The 18,186-nt window shown below is 34.6% G+C and overlaps 1 protein-coding gene across 3 annotated transcripts in view; it reads left to right on the forward strand.

Annotated features, from left to right (window-relative positions):
- Nucleotides 1-18,186, forward strand: part of LOC149772419 (alpha-L-iduronidase-like) — a 60,540-nt gene that overhangs the window by 24,931 nt on the left and 17,423 nt on the right. For 2 of the 3 annotated variants that reach the window (XM_089947836.1, XM_089947839.1), the window contains exons 7-11: nucleotides 1,578-1,656; nucleotides 4,225-4,474; nucleotides 9,202-9,292; nucleotides 15,085-15,191; nucleotides 17,603-17,724. In XM_089947836.1, coding sequence (XP_089803962.1) covers nucleotides 1,578-1,656; nucleotides 4,225-4,474; nucleotides 9,202-9,292; nucleotides 15,085-15,191; nucleotides 17,603-17,724 — 649 coding nt within the window. The remainder of the gene's footprint in view (nucleotides 1-1,577; nucleotides 1,657-4,224; nucleotides 4,475-9,201; nucleotides 9,293-15,084; nucleotides 15,192-17,602; nucleotides 17,725-18,186) is intronic. The other variant, XM_089947838.1, reaches the window with a different exon arrangement.

Here is an 18,186-nt window from a genome sequence, read left to right on the forward strand (position 1 = left end):
CAAATACTTATAGACCCATGTTGATTTGAACTTGCAAATACTTATAGACCCATGTTGATTTGAACTTGCAAATACTAATAGACCCATGTTGATTTGAACTTGCAAATACTTATAGACCCATGTTGATTTGAACTTGCAAATGCTAATAGACCCATGTTGATTTGAACTTGCAAATACTAATAGACCCATGTTGATTTGAACTTGCAAATACTAATAGACCCATGTTGATTGGAACTTGCAAATACTTATAGACCCATGTTGATTTGAACTTGCAAATACTAATAGACCCATGTTGATTTGAACTTGCAAATACTAATAGACCCATGTTTTGAACTTGCAGAATACTAATAGACCCATGTGCTTTGAAAGATAACATAAAAAACCCTGATTTGTTCATTTTAGATTCATTTGACCAATCATAAATAAGCTCAAAAATGCAATCTGTGCTTACTAGACATAAAACATGTTAAACATTTTGACTGGTTTTTATTTAAAGATCACAAATGAAACACAAATAAATTTTTCTATCCCCGTAAAAGTTAAGTAGTCTGACAGGATACTGACTGTGAAAAGTAGCCTGACAGAAAAGTTATTGGCCATAGGATGGTGACCTGTGACAAGTTTGATTTATTTTGCAAATTTGACCATTTTATTTGAAACTGGGTCTTTTCATGTAGATTCCCATTTATTGAATTGCCATAATACAGAATAGGATTGTTTCAATCAAAGTGAGTCAAGTTGGAAAATATAAATATTGTTAATTTTACACAAAATAATGGTCTTGTACAAATATTTTTCATTGACAATCTATACATCAGCATCATGTTATATCAATATAATAGGTTCATACCATGATGCACTGATATTTTAATATCACAATAGTTGTATGGATGATCACTCATAAAAAGAGGTTTGTACATATAGTCTGTTCTTATTTACATGCATTAATATAAATGATTTATAGACCACTAAAATATGTTGACTTTAAGTTTACAAATAGTCCAGATTTCATTATGGTATGTGAATTGTAAACTTATCATTGTGGTAACACATATATGGCCATCCATAAGTTGTGAATCTAAATATAAAAGACTCGGCAAATTTATTTACAGCCGAAAGCCAAACCCTAAGTCACCCATGACAATAAATGGATCAGCCCATTAAACAATAAAATCTGTAACAGGTGTGTGGAGGTGAACAGATGAGATTTCTGACCATTGTATGTCCAGCCTGATGGGCAGCACAGTATGCAGACCTTTACATTCACTACAGAATAAAGAAATACAGAGCAGCAAATCACTTAATAAGAGAGAAGGACAAAACTTTGTTCTCCCAAGTCATTACATATTGTGACTCCACAAACTAATATTTTAATTGAATTCACCTTGATTTCTCTTCTTTCTTATTAACATTAAGGTCATTCCATAATCATTGTATCATTGATAGTTCTTAATTTGCCTGATTCATACCTTTTTTTGAATTCTTTGCAACAAGGTGGTAGACAGAGAGTTTGAGAAATATGAAAGCCCATACTTTAGCTCTTTGATGTTTCAAAGTATCTTATTTCCTTGTTTCAGTGAGGCTGATCCATTAGTAGGCTGGAGTAAAGATGAGGAATGGAGAGCCGATGCCACGTATGCTGCCATGGTAACAAAGGTAAATGTACACATCAGAATAATCTCTCTTGGAAGAAGGAAAAGATTCTTGATTATTTTTACACCAGTTGTATCTGACTGATATGTACATGTGACAAATGACTGATATGTACATGTGACAAATGACTGATATGTACATGTGACAGATGACTGATATGTACATGTGGCAAATGACTGATATGTACATGTGACAAATGACTGATATGTACATGTGACAGATGACTGATATGTACATGTGACAAATGACTGATATGTACATGTGACAAATGACTGATATGTACATGTAACAGAAAAAAATTAAGGTCCAGACAGATCAGGAGATTTCCAAAATTGTGTCAGAAATTTTGACCTCAGAAGAAGGTGGATTTTCATCAACTTAATTGTCAGCATGCACATGGACAGAAATGACAACTTTTGAACAAATTTACGTTTTTTTAATATTAAAATATGAACATCATCTCATCCAAAAAATTCCTTTCCTAGTGACTTGTTTTCAGTCATACTGTATTTGTATGTACAAGAAGCATTTATAGTATTAGGAGTTCATTGCCTGGATTGTATTGGTGGCAGTCTTCATCATTGTTGATCTTAACACTTAGGAGATGATGTCCTGTTACCAGATCCAGGTTCCTCTAGATTCAGCCTGAATTGTTCTCAGAAAGGAAAATGTCCATTTACTTTCTGCATTGGAATGTGGCAATGTTAGTACAATGCTATTGAGTACAGATATGCTGTCAGGCCATAGCAGTGTCGGCTTATTGCAACAAAATCATTAGTCACGCAACTTCTCAAAACCAATGGGGAGAAATTTCATGCAAATTATGTCTTTGTTGAACCCTGGGATTTCTTTCTCTAATTCTTGACTAAACTCAGTTTTTTTTTCCTCCAGTCATTACATTGCAGTTGTCACTTGCATATCTAATGCAGTCAGCCCATGGAACATTTCTGTGTCAGAAATATTATAGAATCAGTTTTTTTGTCAAAGGTACAAATCACTGCTTTTAATTTCCGATTGGTTGTGCAGACCTGTAGTAAGTTTTCATTGTTCATCCATCAATAGCCAATAATTATCATTAATGATCACAGGACAGTCTGCCTAATCAGATTATTATTTATTGCATTCCCATGCATCTGATGTTGTTTGAATGTCTGTAAGATGGTCTACATGGAACACAAATGCATACATAATACCATCACACCCTTTGTGACTTGAAGCCTAATTTGCAGACACTTGTAGTCATCATTATCATTACTATAACCATTCTTTGATAATTACAATTGAAAACCGAAAAGAATTGTCACTTACTAATATTATAGACCAAGACAGAGACTTCATTCATTATGGATTACCATTGGTGTCATGCACTTTAGTCTGATTTACATAAATATTTACGAAGGATTAAATCAAGGTCAGTGGTATTAATATCAGTTTTTGTGATGTGGATGTTCACATAAAACATATTTGGCTTAAATATTGTGGTAGCTGGTCATGTTCTGCAAGTGGTCACTCACAACGGTGAATTTATATAATAAATTTTTATTATTGTTATAATTCAATTGTGATTATGCTGTATCCTGAAAAATAAAGTAACTCTAGTAATACTTATATGAATATTTTATTCAAGCATGGAAAGATGAGGTCTGCATTCCATTGTTACAAGTTTGTATTCCAAGGAATCTTGGGCATATCCTGTTTATATCCTTGTCATAAACACAATCTAAGACTGTCATCATTTCATTTTCCTCATGATCATTTGACTTGTCAGTGAGAATGGTAAATGTTTCATTGTGGCACATGTCTGTGACTTTCTGATCCCAGAATGGTAAATGTTTCATTGTGGCACATGTCTGTGACTTTCTGATCCCAGAATGGTAAATGTTTCATTGTGGCACATGTCTGTGACTTTCTGATCCCAGAATGGTAAATGTTTCTTTGTGGCACATGTCTGTGACTTTCTGATCCCAGTGAGTATCCAAAGTATAGGTCACAATATAAGTAATTTTTGTCCATCTGCATGAAAACTTTTGTGTGGATTTTGAGTAAGGGAACATTATTTTCACTAGATCCGGCAAATGATTTGTTACTACAAAGTTAAATGTATTGTTGCGGTTAGTGTGAGATGGGGTTTCTGCATGACGTGACGACTCTTGGCAACATGACAGTTTTTAAAATCAGCATGCAGGAGGAGCAGGATGCATATTCATGTTCCTTTGAAATTGATTTCAACCACTGAAATTTCCAATTCCATCCATTACTGAATTTCATGTGATATTTGAATTGCTTAGATTTTGACCTTTTGGCATTTGGAGGTAATGCATGCTAAGCTATTTCGACAAAATTTAAAAGCTTATGAAACAATGGAAGTTTTTCGACTTTAATACACTGTGCACATAATTGTTCCTGCACACTTATTTATACATGTATATATATATATATATATATATATATATATATATATATATATATATATATATATATATATATATATATACACACACACACACACAATGTTTTACATAATTAGCATTATAATATACATCAGTTATCTTTGAAGATTATATGTTACAGGTGATAGGACAACACCTGAATGAAATGGTTACATCATCTTCATCCCCGATCAAGAACTACAAATTACTCAGCAACGATAATGGTTTCCTGAGCTGGTATCCATACCAGTTTACAGAGCGAACTTTGCTTGCACGATTCCAAATCAACACAACTCAACCTCCACACACCCAGTTTATCCGTAAGCCAGTGTATGATGTGATGGGACTTTTATCACTCATGGGAAAGAAGCAGATAGCTACAAATTTTACCAGTAATTATTTTTTTTATTTATTACAGTTGATAGGTGAATCAGGCTTTTTTTAGTAACTTTGTTGATATATGTGGTTTGAGACAAGGTAGTGGTCTAGATGCTTTTATCCATCTCGGCATACATAAGATTTGCATGATATATTCGGAACTTTAAGTTATGTACTGTTTATCACAAACCATCAAATTTTGTCAAATTTAGTCAAGAAAAATATTTTCTCCAAAATTGTATGCTCACCAAATTTAGAGATATAACATTCAACAATAATATCGGAAACTGATTTTTTTCTGTATCGATATACTGCATTTATATCTTTTCCAATGACTTTGAAAACACATCAGTGTAATAAAACTTGAAGGTGATATATCACAAATAACAAGAAATCACAGATGAGAGAAGAAAGAAAATTTAAGAGAAGTCACCAGTCTAGGTTGATGAAACATCAGAATAATTTTGTAGTCAGATATGGCTGTACAAAATGGTCATTGGGTCATATGTTGACCATTTCTATTTTTATTACAATTCAGGTTTGAAAGACAATTTGTATATTTAACATGAATTCAGAAAAACTTCTGATCCCAAAATTCTTTGCAAAGACCAAAATGGCAGACAGAATCTTAAAACAGAAACCCCTCAGCTGCATTAAAGGCTCTTGTCTGAAAATATTTCATTGTAAAGTTTGTATCAAAATCATCTTTTGCAAGTCAGTCATGATATACCCAGGTGATACTAGTAACCTTGTGGCATGTTAACTATGCCATCGTAGCAACATGGACATTACAAGTAAAGACAGACAAAGTAAGGGCCAATATTGTGATACATACTGCATCATCAGTCCCATATCATAACGTGTATTGTATCACATGCTAACTCTGTGGTACTAATCATTGTATGTATTGTTTCACCACCCAAGTACAGCAATATGTGATATTGCAGCCAAGTAGGCAATGCACAGTTCTAGCTAGCTATAATTATATGATCAAAACACACAAATCGTAGAAATGTCAATATCATCATGGCCAGACAGTTTTAAAAAGTTACTTTTGTAACTGATGATAGATATTAGTAGTCTTTTAGTTCATACACTCTCCAAGTTTTATTAAGGATGCAATATGCATGGAAGTGAAGAAATGCACTTTCAGATTTTACGTTAATAAATGCTTTTGTTTATGTTCTGTCTTTATTTTTATGAAATCATTCCTTATTGATGGGTATGATTTGTTGTTAGGGTGTGAATTGATAATGCCTCATACATACATATGGCAGAAGAGATAAGTCAGTTTAGGACAAATCTGGAAATTTGCAAATTTGGTCAGGAGTTTTTACTTCAAAGAATGGACAATTTTCAGTGTGAATGGCAAATTTTTCATTGCTGCACATGTCTTTGGCTTTCTTATCCCAGTGAGCACCCAAAGCTTGGGTCACCATGTGATTAGTTTTCAGTTTTTTTAGTGAGAACTTTTGTGCAATTTCCCTGTCAGAGAATGTTATTTTGACTAGATCTGAAAAATAATCTGCTACCATAAATGAGAGATTATTTTCATTGATATAATTGCGAAACAGGATCTTGGCATGTATATCTTTATGCACATTGTTGCAGATTCTGAGAAGATGGATTTTACTGATGGCATATTAGTTGTTGCCGTCACTATGCTTTTATGAGATGGGGTTTCTGCATCACAAATAATGTTATTCTTGCCACCATATCTGATTTTAAAATCAGCTTTACAGGAAAGGCACAATGCATAGTTGTGTCCTTTGAAGTTGATTCCAGTCTGTGAGTTTCATATTTCCATCCATCACTTAATTTTGTGTGATATATCAGTTGGTTAGATTTTGGCATTTTAGCTTTGGAAGATAACACATTTACACATCTTGACAAATTTTAAACACCAAAGTCACAATGTCACAAAGTCACAATGCATCTTTAATCCTGTGTGAATTAATTATGATTATGCAGAGTGTAAACTCAAATTCATCTTGACAACTTTAAGCACTGAAGCAGAACATAACCTGTGGAGAGAATCACAGTTGTGATAATTGTTTTATACTGATTGAGCTCATTAGTAATCCATCCATAATTAGTTAATCTCTTTAATCCTTTTTCAATTACATCTGATCACACATAGTATAATCCGTGTCAACAAACTTCAAACAATGAAGCCAACCAACCCTGCTGACAGATTCAAACGGGCATTAATTGTTTTATGCTGTTTAAAATTAGCAGCTAAATCATCATGCTCTACTTAAGCCACTGTCTACTTTGTCCTAAATGAAAATGGTTCCAAGTTGACATCCAGTATGTGTGCCACAGCAGCTAATTTTAAAATTTTGTATCACTGAAGAATATTAGAAATGGTTTCAACATTTGACAGTTGAAAGGAAGAAATGGTCCTGTGTTGAATTCCTGTATATACTTTTTGCTCAACAGAGCTTCAGTCCATTTGAAGGACTCTTGTTAAGGTTTGCTTTCTCAACTAACAAAATATGGTATTGAATCACTGCCAAGATCTTTTGTTATCTTAAAATGGAGAGATGTAGGTATCACATTACGTGTGGTAACAACAGCCTTTTCCTTTATAACAGTAGCAGTAGTGGTGCTGAAGTCGTTTAAGTTTGCTAACACATTAACTCCTAGTGACGAGTTAACGTTGCAGGTGGTAGTAGCCTACTACCGAGCTCTGTAGCATCATGGTCATGCATGATACACTAAAGTGGGTGGTATTATAGAAAGGTAGACAGATGTAGCTCTACAATGATACCAGATAATCTTGAATAATTATTTAGTTGCACTACAAAATACAGAGGGACAAACCTCATTTTTTGGACCCAATTGTATTTTACCCAAAATTTGCCCGTGGTTGGAATCTGATTTTGTTTCCAGATTTTAGACTTTTTGGTCTCATGTCTAAGGCAAACAAGTACAAATTGCAAACAGACAGATGAACCTTTGCAAAAAATAGCATAAGATGGGCATTTGGAATAAAGAGTGGTCTCGATAAAAAAATAATGGCTCCGTTTAGCAACAACAACACACAAAAATCCAACTTTTACCCTTTTGCTCATGCGCAAGCCAAATAGCCAATGAAAAACGATGTTTCTAACACAACTAGACAGTATGTTATTGAAAGATCACCTGGGATTTGGTGTTTTCAGATCTATTCACAAATAGCTTTCAAAATGTGTTTCCTACTCGAATTTCAGGCAAAAACAGCAAAAACCTCCAGGGGTTAATGTGTTAAAGTCATAGATCTTCTGCATCATTTTTCTGTATTGAACTGAAACATTGGTTCAGCATTGCAATGTGCCTAAAGTTTGTACCCAAATGTGTCAGGATTCCAACTTTTGCACCTGCTTCGTTATACTACTGATGACAGGTAATGTGTTATGTTCAGCATAATACTTTTTTTAAAACTTGCTCATGAAATGCAGAATGCTAAAGAACCTATAGACTATGTTGAACTTAAGCTTTGTGAACTCACCTGGAGAAAACTGTTTGGGATTTGGATATCCATCTTGTATTAAATATATTACCTAATTGAATATGTTCAGATATGTTACCCAATCATAATACCTTAGGATTACTACCACTACCTTGCAAATCCAGTCCTCCCAGAGAAAATTCTGCATATAGAGAATTAACCCCAATCATATGAATTTGTTGTGCATTTTGGCTGATGCAACAAAGTGTTGCATTTTACCAAACCTGTTCCCTAACTGCCATTATACAGACCATGGAGAGAAGGTCAGAGTCAACTTTCTCTGGAATTTACCTTCAAAGTGATCTTTAATCCCAGAAGGCTTATTTAGAATTGGTGGGTCCATTGGCTGCAGCATGACAAGCTACCATCTTGGACAGCTTCTTAAGGATGCAGTGTGATGATTTCTACTGGACCTTTCCAAAGCTGTCAATATAAAGTCAATGCTCAAGGCAGATTCTCAGTTTAGAAGCTGCTGACATATATTAGGGGACCAGAGAAGGTCACTGCAGGTTAAAAGTTGTAAATCCCTTTGCCTGTTACCTATTTTCCTAAACTATTATGATTGGATAACATATTTGAAGAAGGGCCCCGAGTGGCCAAGTGGTCTAAAGCGCTCACCATTCTGGATCACTGCCATCTCACCTCTGTCTGCGTGTGTTCGAGTCCAAGGCTCGGCTAGCATGGGTACATGGGAAAGCCTGCCAGTAGCTTCTCGTGGGTCGGTGGTTCTTCCCTGGGTTTTCCAGGGTTCTTCCTCCAGTTATACTGGCCGCCATGTATAGCCTATCTTGTGCTGAAAAATGGCGTTAAACCCTAGAACAACAACAACGTATTTGAAGAAGATACCAATTTATCTAGTAAAATAAGTTTCATCAGTAATACTGACCCAGTTGGGTTAGTATTGGAAAAGAAACATTTGATCAGAAAAATTGGTTTCTCCTAATTTGTGCACCACCTACACAAGAAGAGAAAAGCTTCTCTCCATTTGTTCACCCTCTACATGAGGATAATGTTTAAGAAAGAAGATGCAGAGGTATATTTAGTTAATATAGTGCAGAAGAAACAAGTTTTGAAAGACATCTGTTTTGAAAGACCACCTGTCTTGAGAGACCAGTCTCTAAATGCAAGCATTTTTGTCATATATAGTGTTATCACCTGTCATGAGAGACTGTTTTGGGGGCACAAGGTGTGGCCTTTCAAGACAGGGTTTATTCTACTTGCATTTCATCAGCTGTTAATCTATTTCAGCAGAGGACGGCATTTCTGTGTCAAACTTTAGTAGTATTGGAGTGATGGCTGCTATACACACACCTGAAGTACCTCCATATACCTCAGACAGGTAAAGAATTTACCTTTATTAACTCAGGTTTAGCTCATCCTGTCTGTATGTGGTACATGTACATGTGAATGGTAACATCTTGTCTGTATGTGGTACATGTACATGTGAATGGTAACATCTTGTCTGTATGTGGTACATGTACATGTGAATGGTAACATCTTGTCTGTATGTGGTACATGTACATGTGAATGGTAACATCTTGTCTGTATGTGGTTCATGTACATGTGAATGGTAACATCTTGTCTGTATGTGGTACATGTTCATGTGAATGGTAACATCTTGTCTGTATTTAGTACGTGTACATGTGAATAGTAACATCTTGTCTGTATGTGGTACATGTACATGTGAATGGTAACATCTTGTCTCTATGTGGTTCATGTATATGTGAATGGTAACATCTTGTCTGTCTCTGGTTCATGTACTTGTACATTTTAAAATCTAGTCTGTATGTGGTTCATGTACATGTGAATGGTAACATCTTGTCTGTATGTGGTACATGTACCTGTGAATGGTAACATCTTGTCTGTATTTAGTATATGTACATGTGAATGGTAACATCTTGTCTGTATGTGGTACATGTACATGTGAATGGGAACATCTTGTCTGTATGTGGTACATGTACATGTGAATGGTAACATCTTGTCTGTATGTGGTACATGTACATGTGAATGGTAACATCTTGTCTGTATGTGGTACATGTACTTGTACATTTTAAAATCTAGTCTGTATGTGGTTCATGTACATGTGAATGGTAACATCTTGTCTGTATGTGGTACATGTACATGTGAATATTAAAATCTAGTTGGTATGTGGTACATGTACCTGTGAATGGTAACATCTTGTCTGTATGTGGTAAATGTACATGTGAATATTAAAATCTAGGCAGTATGTGGTACATGTACATGTGAATGGTAACATCTTGTCTGTATGTGGTACATGTACATGTGAATGGTAACATCTTGTCTGTATGTGGTACATGTACAAGTGAATGGTAACATCTTGTCTGTATGTGGTACATATACATATGAATGGTAATATCTTGTCTGTGTGGTACATGTACTTGTAAATTTTAAAATCTAGTCTGTATGTGGTTCATGTACATGTGAATGGTAACATCTTGTCTGTATGTGGTACATGTATATGTAAATTTTAAAATCTAGTCTGTATGTAGTACATCTACATGTGAATGGTAACATCTTGTCTGTATGTGGTTCATGTACATGTGAATGGTAACATCTTGTCTGTATTTAGTACATGTACATGTGAATAGTAACATCTTGTCTGTATGTGGTACATGTACATGTGAATGGTAACATCTTGTCTCTATGTGGTTCATGTATATGTGAATGGTAACATCTTGTCTGTCTCTGGTTCATGTACTTGTACATTTTAAAATCTAGTCTGTATGTGGTTCATGTACATGTGAATGGTAACATCTTGTCTGTATGTGGTACATGTACCTGTGAATGGTAACATCTTGTCTGTATTTAGTATATGTACATGTGAATGGTAACATCTTGTCTGTATGTGGTACATGTACATGTGAATGGTAACATCTTGTCTGTATGTGGTACATGTACATGTGAATGGTAACATCTTGTCTGTATGTGGTACATGTACATGTGAATGGTAACATCTTGTCTGTATGTGGTACATGTACATGTGAATGGTAACATCTTGTCTGTATGTGGTACATGTACATGTGAATGGTAACATCTTGTCTGTATGTGGTACATGTATATGTGAATGGTGACATCTTGTCTGTATGTGGTACATGTACATGTGAATGGTAACATCTTGTCTGTATGTGGTACATGTATATGTGAATGGTGACATCTTGTCTGTATGTGGTACATGTACATGTGAATGGTAACATCTTGTCTGTATGTGGTACATGTACATGTGAATGGTAACATCTTGTCTGTATGTGGTACATGTACATGTGAATGGTAACATCTTGTCTGTATGTGGTACATGTACATGTGAATGGTAACATCTTGTCTGTATGTGGTACATGTACATGTGAATGGGAACATCTTGTCTGTATGTGGTACATGTACATGTGAATGGTAACATCTTGTCTGTATGTGGTACATGTACATGTGAATGGTAACATCTTGTCTGTATGTGGTACATGTACATGTGAATGGTAACATCTTGTCTGTATGTGGTACATGTACATGTGAATGGTAACATCTTGTCTGTATGTGGTACATGTACATGTGAATGGTAACATCTTGTCTGTATGTGGTACATGTACATGTGAATGGTAACATCTTGTCTGTATGTGGTACATGTACATGTGAATGGTAACATCTTGTCTGTATGTGGTACATGTACATGTGAATGGTAACATCTTGTCTGTATGTGGTACATGTACATGTGAATGGTAACATCTTGTCTGTATGTGGTACATGTACATGTGAATGGTAACATCTTGTCTGTATGTGGTACATGTACATGTGAATGGTAACATCTTGTCTGTATGTGGTACATGTACATGTGAATGGTAACATCTTGTCTGTATGTGGTACATGTACATGTGAATGGTAACATCTTGTCTGTATGTGGTATTCTTATACTCCTTCTTGAGAAGTACAGTCTGTTGTTATATCGTTGGCAACGGCACGTTCTAAGCAAACTGCAAGAAAATCTACCAGAGGAAAAGCTCCGCAAAAGTGATTTTTAACCAAGGCAACTCATAAGAGCACACAGTAACTTTCAATACAGAATTTCAGAATTGATGGAATTTTATACGATAGTATAAAATATATACAAGAATTTATACAAATCTACAGAAGAAGAAAACATAGAGTGAATACTACTCACGAGCAAGGAAAATGAGAAAACATGGCAGAGGCTCATAATGCAATACGGAAACTGGAAAAGTATTTTAAAACAAGAAGAATTGAGACTAGGAATGGCCATACCTTGAATGCAATTATCAGGAAGGTACCCAGGAATTGGATATGAGACACATACCGAGAGAAAGAGTACTGACTACATCCAAAGTAATAATAGCCCTAAAAATCAGGAACCTGGACATTTTAGAACAAATTTACTCAATCAGCAGAAAAGGATATGAGGGATATATAATATGACCAAGAGGAAACTTGCCTGTATTACAGTCTGGAGAAATATATATTTCAGAAGAGACTGTAATAGTAAAAACCCAGTACCACTCCTAAAAAAGATCAAGAAACAGACATGAGAACTCCATTTATCGGATATCCCCATGGAAATACCCCTAGAAGAAATGGTAAACCGCTTTGAAAACAAATTCGGTATAAGGGTATAAAAATCTAGGCTGGTGATGGTTCCAGGATTTTCCATATACAACGGTATCAGAATACTGGAAATTGAAAAAGCAAAACTAAGAGGGATCAAAAGAGCTTTCTACTTACATGATTTTCTGAAAAAAGCATAGTACAAAGGATGTATATACCACTGAAAGTGCAACAGATGTGGTGAGACAGGGCACACCCCACATAAATGCCCCAAAACCCTGGCGGAAACCTATTTAGTGAACTTAGAACAAACCTACACAGCTATGCTGTAAATCTTCCTGACTATAAGGCAACAAGAACAAAAACAACAACAAGAAAAAATACAACAACAACACTAACAAGGTGATCAGGAACATCAACACCATGTAGAAAAACAAAACGTAGAACAAGGGCAACAACAACACCAACAACAGCAACAAAGGCAACAAAATGGACAAAATAAACTCCAACAACAGCAAGAAAAACAAGAGACAAAGCGACTAAAACAACACAAAAGGCAAGAAACTAAAAGCTCAAAACAACAACAAGGAGAGAAACAACAACACCAACTAGTACAAAAACCAATCCAGCAACAACAACAAGTAGCAGGAAAACCAGAAGCGGATGTAATCCAAGAGAAACAAAAGAAACAAACAGCACCAGTTATGAAGAAGGAACAAAAACCAGAGCAGAGTAGCGAAAAGATAAAAACAATGGCAAAAACAACACAAATAACGGAAACAGTGCAAATTGAGATAGAAAAATATCTGGAAGACTATGATGATTGTCCGGAATACAGTTTGGAAAACCAGAAAACCACAAGGGAACCAAAGCAAACAACATAGAAGAAGAAATAAACAGAGACAGACGTAGAAGGAGGGCTATAAAGAGACAAAAGAGAGAAGAAGAGGCTAAAATGGGTGAAACCTACCTTCTGGAAGACGACGAATGCATTGAATAGATTTTCATCTTATTTTTAAAAATAAAAAAAAATAACACAAAAAAAATAACAAACAAAAATATAAAAATAAATACAATTCAAAGCTCACTTATTTCGACTGCAAGAACAAACTTAAAGACCTAAAAATATTTCCTACCTGAAATATTCTCAGCATGTTTTTTATGTTTTCTAATTTCATGGTGTTTGTTTTTGTAGTCATATTATATATGTTTTTCATCTTATAGGTGTTGTCTAATGTTGTAAAGCGCTTAGAACTTCTAAAGATTAGGCGCTATACAAAGTCCTCATTATTATTATTATTATTATTATTATTATTATTATATGTACACAAAAAAAATGTGAAAATTCCTTGAAAATCATTATAGTTTTCTCCTTATAATCAGCATACAATAGGATGTCATATTTTATGGTACATTACCTAATGTTAAATAACATTTAAATGATAATTGGTGGCCTTCAAAAATAGCCATTTTCCAAGTATTGGACCATCTGTTCATGCAACCAGATCTTGTGTGCAAAACCAGTCCCTCAGTTTTTGATGGATTGTTTTGATATTTGTTTAGCCATCAAATTAATATGCACTTGTATTACATATTGAGTTACTATTGATTTTTCTCAGAGTTGTCCCCTTTTTATACTCCCACCCAATGACTGAACATATGTAGGAATGTCTATATGTCTGTCCATCTGTTCCCTATCATCATATTTGCACACAAAATGTAGTTCTTCACTTTATACCATTACCATGCTTTGTAAATAGCTTGCATTTGGGTTAAGGAAGAAAATGGTTTCTGCACATCAGTATTCATTATCAAAGACTAAACAGTGATTGGCTTGTGCATGTAGTATTTTGAGATCAGTAGGTCAAAGGTCAAGATCGCTGTAGCTGAAGTCATGATCAGTGGTTTCTGCACAAAATATATTTTTATACTAGTGTAAGTACTTTGACCAAACTTTGCAGATGGCTTGCATTTAGGATAGAAACCAATATATTTTGGAGTTCAAAGGTCAGTGTGCTCCATGTACTTGACCATGGTTTCTAGACAGGTGTTTTGAAAAGACTTCATACCTTGACCTGTGGTCATGATCAATAAGACCCACTGCACAAGTTAATGTGAATGTAACCATTGGATGCTGGTACCTACATAGAGGTCTATTAAACATGTATATCTTGTGGTTCTATTGTTTGACTTTAAAAAAATTGTAATGTACTGTTGTGTTTATCTTTTGTTTGCAGCTTGCGTCTCAGCATTCAGTGTCTCAGCATTCAGTGTCTCAGCATTCAGTATTTTGCAGATTGTTTTGTTATTTGAGATACTTGTTTACCATTGCATAAAGTTTTGCATGTCTTTACACTGAGCACATATTTCAATGTCTCTCCTCTGCCATACAGGAAGTTGAATTATATACCTGACACACACACACACACACAGACAGACAGACACATGCACATTATATACTCCTCTAACTTGCTATTTTAGAATGTTCCTTCTAGCATCAAGGAATTTGACCATATTCATGGCAGCTTCTTGTTTGCTACGTCTTTAATATTATTTTATTTTCAGTTGGCAGTTATCTGTGATTATATATAACAGTGATGACACAAAATCAAGTAACCAGTCAGACATGGTATCTATAACACTAGATGTACAGCCAGGGAACCAGTCCTCTGGTAAGAAAATTATATTTTACAAAACATTTTGCACTTGAGTTTCACTGTGTATTTAATCATTCAGTAAGGTTTGTATTTCAGTAATGTGAATTCTTTCTGTCAAAGAAAATATTTTGGGTAACTTGAAAAAGTCTCAGGAACAAGGTCACAGTGGCTAATATTAAGTATTGCAAATTTTATTTTGCACCAGGAGTCTTTTAACTTTTAAACATTTTATACACTCACCATAAGGTGGCATAAAAAATGTTATGGTGTTTGTCTGTCTTGTCTTCAAGGTCACTTTTATATGTGGGATTATTCCATTACACTTTCCTTTTGACTGTACAATTTTGTATGTGAGATTTTTCCATTACACTTTCCTTTTGACTGTATAATTTTATATGTGAGATTTTTCCATTACACTTTCCTTTTGACTGTATAATTTTATATGTGGGATTTTTCCATTACACTTTCCTTTTAACTGTATAATTTTATATGTGAGATTTTTCCATTACACTTTCCTTTTGACTGTATAATTTTATGTGAGATTTTTCCATTCCTTTTGACTGTATAATTTTATAACCACATGAGACAGAGGGATGAAACTTAGTATAATTCTGTATCTTCACTGAGAAGCATGTTGCATGCCACGGTGTGAGTCCTATCTATCTGTTCAAGTTTCAGTCACCTTTCTCTTTTAACTAGAAAGCTGTTTAATATTAATTTATGATGCTTGGTATACTCCCAAATTGTAATTAGATGATGCTTTGCATTGCACATTTGAGGCCTTATCCTTGAGATCAAGGTTGCATCTCAACATTTTAAGGATTATTTTGCTTCCTTTTTGTATCACTGAAACTGAGTTACAGGTACAAGCCATGTTACATTTTTGTATCATTGAAACTGAGTTACAGGTGCAAACCATGTTACATTTTTGCTTGTCAGTTTGATGGCATTTTTTATGTAACAGTCAAGGCTGTAATTCCATGTCCTTTGCTTTCACTCCAGTGCTATTTAAGATAGGAGCAGTGTGCTTTGGTTACTTTGATGGCTGTCTACTGACACTACAGCTCTGTTATAAAGGTTGCAGATATTATGGTTGTGAGCTTTTATGACCTTACCATCATAGGCAGCATAAAAAATTATTTGAATTCGCTTGTTAAATATCATTCTACCATGGCTAGGCAAAGCACAACACTTAATAGAATTTGCCTGTTTAATATTATTTTACCATGGTAGGCAAAGCAAAAAAGTTAATTGAATTTGCCTGTTAAATATCATTTTACCATCGTGGGCAATGTCCAAAAAATAAATTGAATTTGCCTGTTAAATATCATTTTACCAAGGTAGGCACTGTACAAAAAATAATTGAATTTACCATGGTAGGCAATGTACAAAAAATAATTGAATTTACCATGGTAGGCAATGTACAAAAAATAATTGAATTTGCCTGTTAAATATCATTTTACCATGGTAGGCAATGTACAAAAAATAATTGAATTTACCATGGTAGGCAATGTACAAAAAATAATTGAATTTGCCTGTTAAATATCATTTTACCATGGTAGGCAATGTACAAAAAATAATTGAATTTACCATGGTAGGCAATGTACAAAAAATAATTGAATTTGCCTGTTAAATATCATTTTACCATCGCAGGCAATGTACAAAAATTAATTGAATTTATTGACAATGAAAAGAAGCCTATCAGTTTTGGGATGAATAGCTCTGTGGTCAAGGTCATTGTGACTGATATAAGAAAAATGTTTTCTGTATGATAACATTATAACATTATATTTACACCAAACATTGGGTCCAGACTTTGTAAATAGCTTGCATTTTGGAGTAAGGAAAAATCTTATTGATTTTGGTGTCAAAGGTCAGTGGCCAATGTTATTTTGACTGAAGGAAGAAAAATGGTTTCTGCACAAAGTTACAATTATCAGCCTTGTATCTTCACCAGTTTGTGATTAACATGCTTGTTGCATATGGTATGGATTGATTTGGGGGTCAAAAGCTCAAAAGCCAAGGTCACTGGCTGAAAGAAAAAAATGGCTTTTGATAAAAGCTTTAGTTCTAGACCACATAGACTTATTCAAATTTGTGGAAGGCTTGCACTTAAGGTATGAAAAAAACCAATTGAATTTGGTGTTGAAAATCAAGGTCAACATGGTTCAAAAGAAAACATTTGTGACAGGGTAAGTTCCTAGACCGAGCTTTGGATGGCTTTCACTTAGTGTAGTAAACAGTAAAAACGATTTTGGTGTATACAAGTCAAAGGTCATGCCATACAAGTGCTTAAATACCAGAAGAGGACTTCTAGACACAGGATGCTTTGCATTGCACATTTGAGGCCTTATCCTTGAGATTGTGTAAGGAATGCTGTGCAAATTTCTAGCATTAAAATAGTGACAAAGTTCCTTTATTTCCAGGACTTATGTTGGTTGTGTATGCTATCAACAATAAAATTGGTAACCCATACAGTATATGGACTTCATTTGGGAAGCCCAAGTTTCCTTCTCTTTCACAGTTGCAAGAAATGAGGAACAATGAGGTGAGTCTTTTTTTTACTCATAATGTATGGAAACTCAGTTTGAATTAGAAAACATATTACAGGCACAATAACCTCATTGAAATGTTTTAATGTATCATCTTTAATAGTGAGAAAGTATTCATCATGTGAAGGACAGCCCTACTGTGGGGTAGTTTGTACATAAATAATAAGACCATTGCGTGTTCTTGGGCAAGGCATTTTGCTCTGCTTGCCTCGACATTATGTAACCTTCAAAGTGTTCTTGTGGCATGAAATACTAAAACAAAGAAGCCCAAAAGGTATTTTTGACAAGAAAAGTCTTGTTTGTAATATAAATTCATGCTTATTAAATTTCTCAACATTTGCATGTGATTCAGGCAAAAGTAAATTCTCAGTAATGTTATCAAATCAAATGCATCTATATTAGTGCATAACTAAACCAGCATTATTCAAAGGATAGCATTATTAGATTGATAAGTATTT

Source organism: Sinohyriopsis cumingii, unplaced genomic scaffold, assembly GCF_028554795.1.
Source record: "Sinohyriopsis cumingii isolate HCF-2022 unplaced genomic scaffold, ASM2855479v2 utg001510l, whole genome shotgun sequence".
NCBI classification, from domain to species: Eukaryota; Metazoa; Mollusca; class Bivalvia; order Unionida; family Unionidae; genus Sinohyriopsis; species Sinohyriopsis cumingii.